Source organism: Mobula hypostoma, chromosome 1 (assembly GCF_963921235.1).
Source record: "Mobula hypostoma chromosome 1, sMobHyp1.1, whole genome shotgun sequence".
NCBI classification, from domain to species: Eukaryota; Metazoa; Chordata; class Chondrichthyes; order Myliobatiformes; family Myliobatidae; genus Mobula; species Mobula hypostoma.
Genome location: NC_086097.1, coordinates 251,510,577 through 251,527,940, shown reverse-complemented (window position 1 = coordinate 251,527,940; position 17,364 = coordinate 251,510,577). Strand labels below are relative to the sequence as shown.

At 44.1% G+C, this 17,364-nt stretch overlaps 1 protein-coding gene across 4 annotated transcripts in view; it reads right to left on the bottom strand.

The window, feature by feature from the left end:
- LOC134356310 (probable C-mannosyltransferase DPY19L4) overlaps positions 1-16,612 on the bottom strand; it is a 104,069-nt gene extending 87,457 nt beyond the window's left edge. The window contains exons 1-2 of one of the 4 annotated variants that reach the window (XM_063067185.1): positions 16,578-16,612; positions 6,401-6,636 (exon numbers count right to left, since the gene is read on the bottom strand). In XM_063067185.1, the coding sequence (XP_062923255.1) occupies positions 6,401-6,629 (229 nt within the window). In that variant the 5' untranslated portion in view covers positions 6,630-6,636; positions 16,578-16,612. Of the gene's footprint in view, positions 1-6,400; positions 6,637-7,790; positions 8,838-16,460; positions 16,533-16,577 lie in introns of those variants that run through there. The other 3 variants (XM_063067192.1, XM_063067199.1, XM_063067176.1) reach the window with 3 other exon arrangements.
- Between the last annotated feature and the right edge of the window lie 752 nt (positions 16,613-17,364).

Here is a 17,364-nt window from a genome sequence, read left to right as displayed (position 1 = left end):
CCTTTAGAATGCCGCGGACCCGATCCGAGACATCCCGGAGTCTGGCACCCGGAAGACAACATACCACCCAGGTGTTCCTTTCCTGTCTATCTGCCACCTGCTCTTCTAACTATGGACTGCACTCTCACCACTGCACCCCTCTTCTCCTCCCTTTCCTCCTGAGCCACAAAGCCAGAATCAGCGCCAGAGACCTGGTCGCTGGGGCTTCCCCCGGTGGGTTGTTCCCCCCAGCGTTATCCAAAGTGTATGAACAGCCACAGGTCTACTCTGCACTAGCTGCCTATTCCCTTTCCTTCTCCTGACAGTCATCCAGGTACCTGCCTCCTGCAACTTGGGGATGACTACCTCCCTGTAGTTCCTATATATCATCTCCACAGTTTCTCATACGAGCCAAAGGTCATCCAGCTGCTGCTCCAGTCCCTTAACACTGGTCCCTAAGGAGCCGCAGCTTGATGCACTTCATGCAGATGTACTTATCAGGGAGACTGGAGGTCTCCCAAAGTTCCTACATCTCTCACAAGAAATACATCAGTAACCCCTAGATCCATTCTCAGCTCACCAGCTATGTACTAACAGAAAACAGAATCTTACTAGAAATTTTATTTCTTACTTAGAACCTCCGCCTGTTGTCGCCCAAGCCTGCTGAGCCAAAGCCGGACCAATGGCCACTCGGTCTATATCTCCTTTCGTTTTACTGGCCTTGTGCTGATTTCAGCCTGCTGAAAGAAAGCTGAAAGCTTCTGAGCTCTTTTTAAACTTCACACCAAGGCACAAACGAGCCATTCCTCTCGCTGACTTCAGCCCGACAAAAGCCTCATACGGCAATTCTTTATAGAACCATAGTCTGCCTCTGCGCAGTTCAGTTCTATAGTGGCAAGTTTACCTCATGAATAGATTTCTTCCAGGCTATATGAGACTGACGCACTGCCGACTGCACCAAAAAAGCACGTAACAGAGGTGTACAAGATGATAAGAGATGGTAAACATTTTAATTCCCTTTCCGACACGTAAGTCCATTGATCCTCCTGTGCCACGATGAAGCCACCCTCAGAGTGGAGGAGCAATGCATTACATTCCGTCTCGGTAGCTTCCAACCTAACGGCATGATTATCGATTTCTCCTTTTCCCTCCCCTCTTCTTCTATTCCCACTCTGGCCTCTTACCTCTCCTCCCCAGACTATCACCTCCCCCCGATGTCCCTCCTCTTTCCCTTTCTCCTATGATCCACTCTCCTCTCCTATCAGATTCATTCCTCTCCAGCCCATTATCTTTCCCACCCACACTGCCTCAACTATCACCTTCTAGTTATCCTCCTTCCCCCACCCCCCAACTTTTTAATTCAGGCATATTCCCCCTCCTTTCCAGTCCTGAAGAAGGGTCTCAGCCCAAAACATCAACTTTTTATTCATTTCCATAGACGATGCCTGACCTGCTGAGTTCCTCCAGCACTTTGTGTGTGTTGCTTTAGATTTTCAGCATCTGCAGACTTTCTCCTGTTATAGACTGAGTCGACAGCCAGGTACTTTTTCTCAGCACGGAAATGGCTAATACAAGGATCATAACTTTAAGGTGAATGGGAGAACGTATGGTGTGGGGCGGGGGTGATGACAGAGGTAGTTATTTTTTAAGAAGTCAGGGAGTGGTGGGTGTGTGGAACGCCCTGCTGGTGGGGTGGTGGGAGGCAGATTCATTAGGGACGTTTAGGAAACTCATTGATATGCAAATAGATGATAGAAAAATGGAGGCCCATGCAGAAGGGGAAGGTTAGAAACTGTTAGATTAATCTCAGAGTAGTTCCTGAGCTGAAGGGTCTGTACTGTGTGGTAACGTGCTAGGTTCTTATGATGTGCTGGTTAAATGAAACCCAAAGCTTCAATATTAAAATAATGCTTATTATTAATGTTAAAATAGGGGCCTTCCACAATTTTTCCTTGAACTGCAGACATATAACTGATTTCCAGCAAAGTAACTTAAATCAATACCACCTTATTTTAAAAAAAGATAGAAAAGATCAAATGGATGGGTGGTGGGAAAAGGGTCAGCACTGGTAAGAGGATTTTGTTCACAAGTATATCCCAGTGCAGAAATAATACCTTCCAAAAACAATGACCATCTTTTTGGGGTAACAGAATCACAAAAAATTACAGGGTGGGATTTTGTTTTAGAAAGCAATACTTGAGGATTGACTACTATGAGTTGGACAATCCACGCCAGAGGTACATTAAAAGAGCTACTTTTAAAATCAGGCGATGGAGATTTTAAAGGCAGAGCTTCGCGGCAGTTCCTCTGAGTTGAGGAGAGACCAATCAGAAAAGGGATTCATTAGAAAGGGCGAATAAAAATAACTCAAGTGCAGGCAGAGTGGTCACTGTTCTGAGTGGGCCTGTCTTTCCAGTGGCTTTGGCTCATCAGACTTGGGTGAGGTACACGGTCTTGTAAGTTACTCCCTTTCTGTTCTTACTTGTTCAGTTTTAGTAGTTTAGTGAGAATGGCGCCGGAGCAGTGTGTGGGATGTGGGAAGTCTGGGAGATCTCCAGTATCCTCAATAAACACATCTTCAGGTGCATTGAGTTGCAGCTCCTGAGAGAATGTATTAAGGAACTGGAGCTGCAGTTTGATGACCTTCGACTCACATAGGAGAATGAGAGGTGATAGACAGGAGCTACAGGGAGGTAGTCACCCCTGGGTTGCAGGAGACAGGTAACTAGGTGACTGTCAGGAGAAAGAGGGGGAATGCACAGCATACATGTAGCCGTTCCCTTTATAATAAGTATACAACTTCAGATACTATTGAGGGGGCAACGTAGCTGGGGGAGCCTCAGTGACCCAGTCTCTGGCACTGAGCCTGATGCGGTGCTCAGAAGGGCAGAGGGGTGAAGAGGACTGCACTGGTGATAGATGATTGCCTAGTCAGAGGAACAGAGACAAGGCTCTGTGGGCACAATAGACACCCGGATGGTATGTTGCCTCCCTGGTGCCAGGATCAGGATGTTTTGGATAATGTCCGTGGCATTCTCAAGATGAGGGTGAGCAGTCACAAGTCTGGGTACATATTGGCACCAATGACATAGGCAGACAAGGTGAAAAGAAGGTCCTGAAGAGAGATTCCAGGGAGCTAGATAGCAAGCTGACAAACAGGACCTCCAGGGCAGTAATCACTGGATTGCTACCTGTGCCACATGGCAGTAAGGATAAGAATCGGATGATCTGGCAGGTGAATGTGTGGTTGAGGAATTGGTGCAGGGGGCTGGGGTTCAGATTTATGGATCACTGGGGAAAGTGTGACTTGTACAAAAGGGACAAGTTACACCTGAACCCGAGGGGAACCAATACCCTTGTGGGTAGGTTGGCTAGACTTGTTCGGGAGGGTTTAAACTAAATTGTCAGGGAGAGGGAAACCAGAGTGATAGTGCAGAAGATGAAGTAGTTGGCTTTAACAAACAGAAGCAATGTGCAGTGAGACTCCTAGCAAGGAGAGACTAATGATAGGGCATAATCGCAGTCATCCAGATGAGCTGCAATGTACAAGGTGGACAAATTGTGAATACAGGAGTGGAGGTGTTATATTTGGGTGTGCGCTATATATGGAATAAGACAGATCAACTTGCAGCACAGTTACAGATTGGCATGTATGATATTGTAGGTCTCTCTGAATCATGGCTGAAGAAGAGCTTAATGTCCAAGGATACACATTGTATCAAAAGGACGGGCAGGAAGCAGAGGAGGTGGCGTGGCTCTGTTGGTTAAAAAATGAAATTAAGTCATTTGAAAGAAGTCAGGGGATTGGGGCTGAGAGGAAAAATGAATCAGCCATGATGAAATGATGGAGCAGACTCGATGGGCCAAATTCTGCTCCTATATCTTACGGTGACATAGACTACAATTTAATGTGGTTTTTTTTGCAACAGTTGATGTGAGTTTGCAACAGTAATTCAAGTTTAATGTTATTTTCAGTACACAAATGTAAAGGAGAATGAAATAATTGTTATTCTGGATCTGATGCAGCACAAAAAAAACAATCAGATAAAAGAACACAATAATTTTTTAAAAATTCAATAAATATAAGTACAGAAGAAAGCTTATATAGATTGATTGCATGACCATAAAGTAACGCAAGCTACGGGAGTGTCTGTACATAAGATGACTAACAGGAAATGATAAAGTCGTGGTGGTTGGTGGGGGGGTGTGGTGGGTTGAACACGATTTGCAGAGCAAAGATTTAAGACTGGGTATGACATTAAGATGAATGGTGGGGTGGAGATACGTCTCTACCAAAGGAAGGCATCCCTCTGCCAGCTTGCAGATAACCCTGGGCAAGGTCTAGCACCTGCTCAACCCCCAGTCAGGGTCACATGATGCGATGAGAGCAAGTGGTGGATGGTCATATGAGCAGCTGGTGCATATCATAAGTCCTGGTTATGCGACCACTGATGCAGGCAGACAAGCTCTGAAGGGGTTTGATAATGGCAGGGGTCACCCATCTTGTAAAGACACTGCCCAGAAGGCAATGGCAAACCACTTCCATCGAAAAATTTACCAGGAACAATCATGGTCAAAGGCCATGATCACTCACATCTTACAACATGGCAGATAATGATGATGGTGACATAAAGAGGTGTCGTGTCTCTATGGAGACATATTGAGATCGTGAGTATCAGAAGCAGAAGACAGGACAGGGATCACTGCTTCCTGATTGACCATGACTTTCATGTCAGGACTGAGGTTAAGATCTTCAAACAAAATCTTTTACCTCAGATGGCTAAAGGATATACTGGTGCACTGATGGCCAATGGTTTGCTGATGCTGAGATCTGGCTTTGGGACATAGGAGGTGGTCCCTAGTGTTCAGGAATCATCAGTGGTCCATACTGAAGGGGGCAAATTGGTAAAGAGCCTTTGGCTTGTGAAATGAGTGCAAAGTCCAACCTCTCACACCGTCAACAACTTGGAAAATATCCCATCAATATACCCGCACTGTCTTCACACTACTGCTCATCTACAGAGTGACCATGGCTCTGGAGTACAGGTTCAAAGTTCAAAGTAAATTTATTATTAAAGTACATTTATGTCATTATATGCAACCCTGAGATTCATTTTCTTACAGGCACACTCAATAAATTCGTAATAGAATCAATGAAAAACCACATCAACTTGGGAGTTCAACCGGTACACAAAAGAGAATAAACTGTGCAAATACAAAAATAAATAAAAATAAACAAGTAAACAATAAATATCAAAAACATGAGATTAAGAGTTCTTGAAAGTGAGTCTATTGGTTGTTGGAACATTTCAATGACAGGCAAGTGAAGATGAGTGAATTTATCCCTTTTGGATCCTGATGGTTGAAGGGTAGTAACTGTTCCTGAACCTGGTGGTGTGGGTCCTGAGGCTCCTGTACCTCCTTCCTGATGGCAGCAGTGAGAAGACAGGATGACCTGGGTGGTAGGGGCAGCACGGTAGCACAGTGGTTAGCACAATGCTTTACTGTACTAGTGACTGTACCATCAATTCCCACTGCTGCCGGTAAGTAGCTTGTATGTTCTCTCCATGACCACATGGGTTTCCTCCAGGTGCTCTGGTTTCCTCCCACAATCCAGTTTGTAGGTTAATTGGTCTTTGTAAATTGCCCTGTGATTAGGCTGGGATTAAATCAGGGGATTGCTGGGGGATCATTGTAAATTGCCCTGTGATTAGACTAGGATTAAATCAGGGATTGCTGGGGGGTCATTGTAAATTGCCCTGTGATTTGGCTAGGATTAAATCAGGGGATTGCTGGGTGGTGTGGTTCAAAGGGCCAAAAGGGCCAGTTCCACACTGTATGTCAATAAATAAATGGTGACATTGACGTGTTTGATGGCTCTGGGTGTGTACTCACTGAAAATTAGAAGCATGGGGGGAGGGGGGAATCTCACTGATACCGAACAAATTTTGAAAGGTCTGGACAAAGTGGAAAGGGAGAGGATGTTTCCTATCGTGTGGGGAGTCTAGGACCAGAGGGCACAGCCTCAGAATAGAGGGGCATCCATTTAGAACAGACACGTGGAGGGATTTCTTTAGCCAAAAGGTGGTGAATCTATGGAATTCATTGTCACAGATGGCTGTGGAGACCAAGTAATTGAATATATTTAAAGCAGAGGTTGATAGGTTCTTTATCAGTCAGGGTGTTAAAGGTTTCAGGGAGAAAGCAGGAGAATGGGGTTGAGATGGAAAATTAATCAACCATGATGGAATGGCGGAGCAGAGTCAATGGACCAAATGGTCTAATTCTATTCCTGTGTCATCTGATATGTTCCGATGTAGACCTGAATCTGAATGTGAACGTGGTGTCACTCTGTTACTGAGGTAATAACGAATCTCAAAACCACAGTGTAATGAAAGCAAAAGGAAGTAAAAATGCTTACGCTTGCTTTTCGTATCATTGCCCCTGGCATCATTTCCGTCTTTCAGTGTAATTTCTTCTTCATCCCTAGGGGGAATATCTCCTGCAGAGGTTTGCTCTTGTTCATGCTCATCTTTTAGAGCACATTCCTCTGGGCCTGTATCTATTGATGAATCTTCGGGCCTTGCCTCCTCTTGACCGGTATGATCTTCCAGACATTTCTGTTTTCTTCTCTTCCTCGTCTCTATCATTTCACCCCTAATATAAAAGCTGGTTAATTAGTAAAAGTGTTCAAGAGTAAGTCAAAATAATTTTGAGAACATTTGAAACTACTGTAATCATTGTTTCATTAGTAAAATTATTCTGAACTCAACAGTAAGACAAAATTAATTAGAAAAAATTAAAAACTATTAAACTAACATACATCTCAATAAGAACGAAATCCTGGTGAAGATTTTCAGAAGGCCTTTGACAAGGTGCAATACATGAGGCTGCTTAGCAAGAAAAGAGCCTATAGAATTACAGGGTAGTTACTAGGAGCATTGGTTGATTGGCAGAAAACAGAGAGTGGGAATAAAAGGATCCTATTCTGGCTGGCTGCTGGTTACCAGTGGAGTTCCACAGGGGTTGGTGTTGGGACTGTTGCTTTTTACGATGTATGTCAATGATTTGGACTACAGTATTAATGGATTTGTAGCTAAATTTACCGATGATACAAAGATAGGTGGAGGAGCGGGTAGTGTTGAGGAAACAGAGAGCCTGCAGAGAGACTTCGATAGTTTAGGGGAATGGGCAAACAAGTGGCAAATGAAATACAATTTTGGAAAGTGTATGGTCATGCACTTCAGTGGAAGAAATAAACAGGCAGACTATTATTCAGATGGGGAGAGAATTCAAAATGCAGATATGCAAAGGGACTTGGGAGTCCTTGTGCAAGATACCCGAAAGGTTAACCTCCAGGTTGAGTCGGTTGCAAAGAAGGCGAATGTAATGTTTCCATTCATTTCTAGACGTATGGAATATAATACCCTGATGCTGACACTCAGGAACTTGAATCATCCTTGTGAACCTGATGCTGACACTCAGGAACTTGAATCATCCTTGTGAACCTCCTCTGAACCTTCTCAAATGTCAGCACATCTTTTCTAAGACGAGGGGCCCAAGACTGTTCACAATACTCAAGGTGAGGCCTCACCAGTGCCTTATAAAGCCTCAGCATCACATCCTTGCTCTTGTATTCTAGACCTCTTGAAAAGGATGCTAACATTGCATTTGCCTTCCTCACCACTGACTCGACCTGCAAATTAACCTTTAGGGTGTTCTGCTCAAGGACCAAGTCCCTTTGCATCTCAGATTTTTGGATTTTCTCCCATTTAGAAAACAGAACCCAATCCACCAGCTGCTCCACTTACTCTCTAAACTCCGTCTCGTCATCATTCTTGATAAGGGAAGCCACTGTTGTGTCACCCACAAACTTGATGACATGGCTTGAGATGGATCCTGTGACACGTTCGAGCATCCGCAGTGTGAACAGCAGCGGGCTAAGCACACAGCCAATGCTCAGTGTAATGGGACAAGAGACTCACTGTGGCCTCATTATTACTGAGTCCAATATCCAATTTCAGAGGGAGACGTAGAGACGCATCAAGGACAGTTTCCCCACCAGTTTCTGGGGTATGATGGTGTAGAACACTGAAATGAAATCTGTAAATAGCCATCTGGCATACAAGTTCCCATTTACAAGATGGGCAGGACAGAGAGGAGGGCAAAGCCTGTTGTATCATCAGTGGATCAACTTGAGCAATGTGAACTGGATCACGTACAACGTAGCTGGGAGAAAAGCTTTAATGTGGTCCATGACCAGCTGCTCAAAGCACTTCATAATGGTTGATGTTAATGGCAGATTACTGTTGCCTTCTTTGGCAGTGGAATAATGGTTGCCATCTTGAAAACCAAAGGGACAATGGATTCAGATTTCTGGATAATTAGTAACTCTTTTTGGACAGGTGGGAGCTGTACTAAAAGGACGGTTGCACCTGAATCCAATAAGGACCAATATTTTTGCAGGCAGGTTTAGTAGAGCTGTTGGGGGTGGGTTAAACTAATATGGCAGGGTGATGGGAACCAGGATGATAGCGCTAAGGATGATCCAGCAGGTTTACAAGTAGATGATGGGTGTAACATGAATGTAAGGAAGGACAAGCCAATGATTGGGTACAAATGCAGACAGAGCAAAGAGTTAAATTGTACCACAGAGGCAAAATTCAAAAGGGTGAAGAATGCACGACTGGAGGTGCTGTATTTAAATGCGCGTAGCATTCAGAATAAGGTGGATGAACTCGTGGCACAATTAGAGATTGGTCGGTATGACGTTGTGGGCATCTGAGTCCTGGCGGAAAGAAACTCATAGTTGGGAGCTTAACATCAAAGGATATATTTTGTATCAAAAGGACAAGCAGGAAGCAAAGGTGATGGTGTGGCTCTGTTGGTAAGGGATGGAATTAGATCTTTAGAAAAAGGTGACACAGGGTCAGAGAATGTTGAATCTTTGTGGGTGGAGTTAAGAAATTGCAAGGGTAGAAAATCATTATGGGGTTCATATACAGGCCTCCAAATAGTAGCCAAGATGTGGGGTTGAGATTGCGAAGGAAGCTGGAAAAGACATGTAATAAGGGTAATGTCACAATTGTAATGGGGGATTTTAATATGCAAGGGGATTGGGAAAATCAGGTTGGTGTCCACACAAAGAAAGAATTTGTTGAATGCCTATGAGATGGCTTTTTGGTGCAGTTTGTGCTTGAGCCTACTCAAGGAAAGGCTATCTTAGATTGGGTGTTGTGTAATAACCTAGATCTTATCAGGGAGCTCAATGTAAAGGAACCCTTAGGAGGCAGTGATCATAATATGCTTGAATTCAATCTGCAATTTGAGAGGGAGAAGCATAAATCACATGTATCAATATCGAAATGGAATAAAGGGAATTACAGAGGCATGAGAGAGGAGCTTGCCCAGGTGGAAGACACAGGCGGGGACGATGGCAGAGCAGAGGTGGCTGAAGTTTCTGGGAAAAGTTCACAAGGCGCAGGATAGATATGTCCCACAGAGGAAAAAGTTCTCAAATGGCAGGGGTAGGCATCTGTGGCCGACAACTGAAGTTAAGTACTGCATAAAAGTCAGGGAAAGAGTATATAAGGTAATAAAAGTGAGTGGGAAGTTGGGTGATGGGAAAGCTTTTAAAATCCAACAAAAGGCAACTGGAACAGCTATAAGAAAGGAAAATGAGATATATGAGGGCATATACTAGCCCATAATATAAGGCAGGATACCAAAAGTTTTTCAGTTATATAAAGAGTAAAAGGGAGATGAGAGTTGATAATGGACCATTGGAAAATGATGCTGGTGAGGTAGTAATGGGGGAAAGAGAAACGGCAGATGAACTTAATGAATACATTGCATTCTTTACTGTGGAAGACACTAGCAGTGTGCCAGAGGTCTGTGTGTGCCAGGGAGCAGGAGTGAGTGCCACTGCTATTACAATAGTTCTAACTCCATAATCAAGTTCTCAGACGACACCACGGTGCCTGATCAGAGGGGATGACGAGACTGCCTACAGGGACAAGGTCCAGCACCTGGCCGCGTGGTGTGCCAACAACAATCTGGCCCTTAACACCCAGAGGACCAAGGAAATCATTGTGGACTTCAGGCATGCTAGGAGTCACACTCACGTCCCCATCTACATCAACAGAGCTGTAGTGGAGCGTGTATCAAGCTTCAAATTCCTTGGTGTCCACATTTCCGAGGATCTTACCTGGTCCCTGAACTCCTCCATCCCGATCAAAAAGGCGCAACAGTGCCTTTATTTCCTGCATCAAGAAAGCTCACCTCTGTCCCAGGATACTGACAGACTTTTACCGCTGTACCACTGAGAGCAAACTCACCAACTGCATCTCAGTGTGGTATGGCAATTGTCCCATATTGGACCGCAAAGCACTCCAGCGTGTGGTGAAAACTGCCCAGCGGATTATCGGCACCCAATTGCCCACCATTGAGAACATCTACCATAAACGCTGCCTGGACAGGGTGAAAAGCATTATCAGGGAAGCATCTCACCCTAACCATGGACTTTTTACTCTCCTCCCATCCGGTAGGCACTATAGGAGCCTCCGCTCCCGCACCAGCAGGCACAGGAAGAGCTTCTTCCCTGAGGCTGTGACCCTGTGACCCTGCTGAACCTCACATCACAGCGCTAAGCAGTATTGCACCCGTATTGTACTGCCTCAGTACTTTTATATTTGTGTGCTGTAGCACTTACTTTTCATTCGCAGTTATTTTGTAAATAACACTATTCTTTGCATTTCTGGTCAGATGCTAACTGCATTTCACTGGCTTTGTATCTGTACTCGGCACAATGACAATAAAGTTGAATCTAATCTAATCTAAAGGAAAAAGTGGTAAACAAACTCAAAGGTTTTAAAGTGGATAAATCACCAGGGCCAGATGGACTACATCCCAGAGCCCTGAGAAAGGTCATGATCTTTCAAGCATCACTTGATTCTGGCATGGTAGCAGGGAACTGGAAGATTATGTCACTCCGCTCCTTAAGAAGGGAGGAAGGTGAAAGGAAGGAAATTATAGGCCAGTTAACCTAACCTCAGGGGTTGGGAAAGTGTTGCAGTCAATTATTAAGGATGAGGTTTCGGGGTACTGGAGACTAATGATAAAATAAGTCAAAGTCAGCATGGTTTCTGTAAAGTAGAATATAAAATCAGAAATAGAAACTCAGAGTAACTGGATCACAGATGAAGATGAATGGGATTTAGGGTTGATGGAAGGAAGGTCAGGAGAGCACTAAAGACTCGATCAGATTTATTATCTCTGACATATGACGTGGAGTTTGTTTTTTCTGGCATCAGTGAAGTACACAGAGACAAAAATCTATAAAATACAATAATGAATCAATAATGCAAAAACAGGAATAACAAGTGCTTATGGCCTGTTCAGAAATCCCAGGGTAATTGAAACAAAATGAAAAACAACACACATAAAAATTGCTGGAGAACGCAGTAGTCCTGACGAAGGGTCTCGGCCTGAAACCTCGACTGTACCTCTTCCTAGAGCTGCTGCCTGGCCTGCTGCATTCACCAGCAACTTTGATGTGCGTTGCTTGAAATTCCAGCATCTGCAGATTTCCTCGTGTTTGCAAAATGAAAAACCTTATTTTCTCAGACTACTCAAGGAAGGAGCAGAAATGAGTGAAGTAAAGGTGACAGGAAATAAAAGTAACACTCACAACACACTGGAGGAACTCAGCAGGTCGGGCAGAATCCATGGAAACGATCAGTCAACGTTTCGAGCTGGAACCCTTCGTCAGGACTGTAGGGGGAAGGGGCAGAGGCCCTATAAAGAAGGTGGGGGGAGGGTGGGAAGGAGAAGGCTGGTAGGTTCCAGGTGAAAAACCAGTAAGGGGAAAGATAAAGGGGTGGGGGGAGGGGAAGCAGGGAGGTGATAGGCAGGAAAGGTGAAGAAGGAATATGGGAAAACACAATGGGTAGTAGAAGGAGGTGGAACCATGAGGGAGGTGATAGGCAGCTGGGGGAGGAGGCAGAGTGACATAGGAATAGGGGAAGGGAGGGGGAGGGAATTACCGTAAGTTGGAGAATTCTATGTTCATACCAAGGGGCTGGAGACTACCTAGACGGTATATAGAACCATAGAACCATAGAAATTACAGCACAGAAACAGGCCCTTTGGCCCTTCTTGGCTGTGCCGAACCATGTTCTGCCTAGTCCCACTGACCTGCATACGGACCATATCCCTCCATACACCTCCCATCCATGTATCTGTCCAATTTATTCTTAAATGTTAAAAAAGAACCCGCATTTACCACCTCGTCTGGTAGCTCATTCCATACTCCCACCACTCTCTGTGTGAAGAAGCCCCCCCTAATGTTCCCTTTAAACTTTTCCCCCCTCACCCTTAACCCATGTCCTCTGGTTTTTTTCTCCCCTTGCCTCGGTGGAAAAAGCCTGCTTGCATTCACTCTATCTATACCCATCATAATTTTATATACCTCTATCAAATCTCCCCTCATTCTTCTACGCTCCAGGGAATAAAGTCCTAACCTATTCAACCTTTCTCTGTAACTGAGTTTCTCAAGTCCCGGCAACATCCTTGTAAACCTTCTCTGCACTCTTTCAACCTTATTTATATCCTTCCTGTAATTTGGTGACCAAAACTGAACACAATACTCCAGATTCGGCCTCACCAATGCCTTATACAACCTCATCATAACATTCCAGCGGACGGAGCGGTCCCCCAATCTGCATCGGGTTTCACCGATGTAGAGGAGGCTGCACCGGGAGCACCGACGCAGATTGGGGGACCGCTTCGTCAAGCACCTCCGCTCCATCCGCCACAACAGACAGGATCTCCCGGTTGCCACCTACTTCAACTCTGCTTCCCATTCAGATATGTCCATACATGGCCTCATCTACTGCCACGATGAGGTTAAACTCAGGTTGGAGGAGCAACACCTCATATACCGTCTGGGTAGTCTCCAGCCCCTTGGTACGAACATAGAATTCTCCAACCTCTGGTAATTCCCTCCCTCTCCCTTCCTCTATCCCTATGTCACTCTGCCCCCTCCCCCAGCTGCCTATCACCTCCCTCATGGTTCCACCTCCTCCTTCTACCCATTTCGCTTTCCCCTATTCCTTTTTCATCTTTCCTGCCTATCACCTCCCTGCTTCCACTCCCCCACCCCTTTATCTTTCCCCTTACTGGTTTTTCACCTGGAACCTACCAGCCTTCTCCTTCCCACCCTCCCCCCACCTTCTTTATAGGGCCTCTGCCCCTTCCCTCTACAGTCCTGATGAAGGGTTCCGGCTCGAACCGTTGACTGATTGTTCCCAAGGATGCTGCCCGACCTGCTGAGTTCCTCCAGCGTATTGTGAGTGTTGCTTTGACCACAGCATCTGCAGAGTATTTTGTGTGTACAGGAAATAAACGATTAGAAGTTTTGCTCTGAATCCAATAGGATAATATAATTCAGAATACTGATTCAACCAAGAGGTTTGGGATTAACTTCAAGGGAACAGAAGCATTGGTAAACACTAAAGACAATGGCTTTGACCATCCCATTGTTTACAAAGTGATTCAACATCCATTAAACAGTGGAATGCATCACAGTTTAAATGAATAACAATCCTATCTGCAAACCATTCACTGTTATTATCCAGCGACAGTAAGAGAGTAAAAGCATAAGCCATTCAGCCCATCAAGTCAGCTCCACCATTCCATCATGTTGATTTATTATCCCGACTCTCCTGCCTTCTCTCTGTGACCTTCAACATCCTGTCCTATCACCCTCCATTAAATATACCCAGTGACTTGGACGTCACAGCTGTCAGTGGCAACGAATTCCACAGATTCACCACCCTCTGGCTAAAGAGATTCCACTTCATCTCTGTTCTAAATGGACATCTCTCTGTTATTCTGAGGCTCTTCCTTCTGGGCCTAGACTCCACCACTATAGGAAACAGCCTCTCCACATCCACTCTATCTAGCCTTTCAATATTCCATAGGTTTCAATGAGATCCCCCTCATTAGAAACATAGAAAACCTACAGCACAATACAGGCCCTTCGGCCCACAAAGCTGTGCAGAACATGTACTTACTTTAGAAATTACCTAGGGTTACCTATAACCCTCTATTTTTCTAAGCTCCATATACCTATCCAGGAGTCTCTTAAAATAACCTATCGTTTCCGCATTCTTCTAAACTCCAGTACAGGCCCATCTAACACTCCAGGTACATTAACTCTTTCATTCCCAGGATCAATCTTGTGAACCTCTTCTGGATCCTCTCCAATGCCACATGTCTTTCTTAGATAAAGGGCCCAGGACTGCTCACAGTACTCCTAGTAGTCTGATCAATGCCTTATAAAGCCTCAGCATTACATCCTTGCTTTTATATTCTATCCCTCTTGAAATGAATGCTAACATTGCCTGTGCCCTCCTTGACCCTGACTCACCTGCAAGTTAAGCTTTAGGGAATCCTGCACAAGAACTCCCAAGTTCTTCTGCACCTCTAATTTCTGAATTTTCTTCCCACTTAAAAATTCTACGTTTTTAGTCTTTCTACCAAAGTGTGTGACCATACACTTCCCTACACTCTATTCCATCAGCCACTTCTTTGCCTATTCTCCTAATCTGTTTAAGTTCTTCTGCAGACTCACAGCTTCCTCAGCACCTGTTTTCATATCATCTGCAAACTTAGCCACAAAGCCATCAATTTTGTCATCCAAATCATTGACACATAGGATGAAAAGAAGCAGTCCCAACACCAACAGTTACCAGCAGAAAACCAGAAAAAAATCTTTTTGCCTCCGGCCAGTCAGCCAATCTTCTGTCTATTCTGGTACCTTACCCATAATAAAAATACTTTCACATCTCCTTACTGCAGTTAAGAGATACTCCACTAATTTTAAGATTCCAACCAAAAATTAGATCATTCAGTACAGATGATGAATTGAAAACTGAACCGTTGTGTGTACAGAATTTAATACAATATCTGTACAATCACTTGTATATTTTCCTCAAAATTAATTCACCCAGCATTTCCAGATCCTATTTTCCAAGTGTTGACGCAGCTCCTGGGTATTTTTTTTTAATTTCATATTGCTTATATTGGTAGCTCTTCAATCTATTATTTGTGCTTTAGCAATTGCTCTGTATCTTTGTATGTTCAAACTTCAAGGATGAGAGGAGAAATGATAGAGGTGTACAAGATAATAAGAGGAATAGATAGAGTGGATAGCCAGCGCCTCTTCCCCAGGGCACCACTGCTCAATACAAGAGGACATGGCTTTAAGGGAAGGGGTGGGAAGTTCAAGGGGGATATTAGAGGAAGGTTTTTTACTCAGAGTGGTTGGTCCGTGGAATGCACTGCCTGAGTCAGTGGTGGAGGCAGATACACTAGTGAAGTTTAAGAGACTACTAGACAGGTATATGGAGGAATTTAAGGTGGGGGCTTATATGAGAGGCAGGGTTTGAGGGATTGTGGGTCGAAGGGCCTGTACTGTGCTGTACTATTCTATGTTCTATGTAAATGTATTATCAAAGTACCTATACGTCATGATATACAACCCAGAGAATTGTTTCCTTGCAAGCTTACACAAGTAAATTCAAGAAACATAAGAGTCAATGAAAGACTGCACACGAAAGGATAGACAAACAAGCAGAATTCAAAAGACAACAAACTGTGCAAATAAAGAAGAAAAAAGGAAATAATAATAATAGTAAACATATAATCCATAAATATTGAGAACATGTGGTGAAGGGTTCTTGAACGTGAGTCCATGGATTGTGGGAACAGTTCAGTAATGGGGATTGTGAAGTTATCCCCTCTTGTTCAAGAGCCTGATGGTTGAGAGGGTAATAACTTTCCTGAACTTGGTACTGTGAGCCTGAGGCTCCTGTACCTTCTTCCTCACGGCAGCAGTAAGAAGAGAGCATAGCTTGGGTGGTGGGGTTTCTCGATGATGGATGCTGCTTTTCTCAGTCCTAAAGGGTCTCAACCTGAAACATCGACTGCTTATTCCTCTCCATAGATGCTGCCTGACCGCTGAGTTCTTCCAGCATTTTGTTACTCTGGAATGCCAACAACTGCAGACTCTCTTGACTTATGATATGCAGTCATCTATCAAACCCGTCTTCACAGCAGCTCTACACTTCAATTCACAACAAATGAGAAAACGTCAAAGTTAACCACGAATATTGTTCTTTTAACACAAAATAAATCTTCTGATCCCTCTCACACAGAGTTGATTACAGCCTCTGAAAACACACAAACCCACACCGCCTGGGTTCATTTGCAGGATACAGTGTGGAAACAGTAAAAGCACTCCTCTGCTTTAGATCTGATATTCAGTTTGGAGGATAAATTTACCGAGACCGCGTGAGTACAGGAAATGAACATATAAGAAGTCATTCGGCGTTTGAAAATACCCTCATGAAGCTACAGGAAGCCGTGATCTGATGCACACACCGAACCGCAGCACAGGGACTATCCAAAAATGCAACCTTTTCAATAAATACCAAGTACCGATCGCCCTTGATAAACACCAGAACGAAGGACAGAAAAAAATGCGTTTTAAGATGCCAGCTACGACATAACAGATAGACAAGTTAGAAACCAACCCTGCTCTCCAGCCGGAACGCCCCACACGAGTGCAGCAGAAAATACTGTCCGACTGATCTAAAACATGGTTTCCCTGGCATCAATGGCCTATGTTAAACACGGCTCCCAAACACGAGCGGCTTATTTTTAAGTGTGGTCATTGTCATTTTATTTTGAGGGGAATGTTTATATTTCAAAATCAGATTTATTATCACTGACATATGACATGAAATTTGTTGTTTTGCAGCAGCAGCAGTACAGTTCAAAGACATAAAATCCTATAAATTACAGGAATAAATAGTGCAAAAAGAAAGGGATAATAAGTTATTCATGGACCATTCAGACATCTGATAAGACCATAAGATACAGGAGCAAAATTAGACCATTTGGCCCATCAAGTCTCTCAGACATCCCACCCTACAAAAACTCATTTCACGGAGGTAGCACCCCCGCCCCCCACAACCCCATATCCCCCCTCCACCGCCCCCACCCCCCGGTCGACCTCCAAGGGTGTATGTAATACTTCGTTTAGTGATTTTGTCTAATCTGTAAATCAAGTTGGGTATATGCAGCAAATGTGACATTAAAATATGTACTTATATTATCATGTTAATTCTATTACAACTCTAAGCAAGTCTATGGGGAGTTTGGCCTCATCACATAGAACATAGAATAGTACAGCACAGTACTTCGGCCCACAATGTTGTGCTGACCTTCAAACCCTGCCTCCCATATAAGCCCCCACCTTAAATTCCTCCATATACCTGTCTTTTAGTCTCTTAAACTTCACTAGTGTATCTGCCTCCA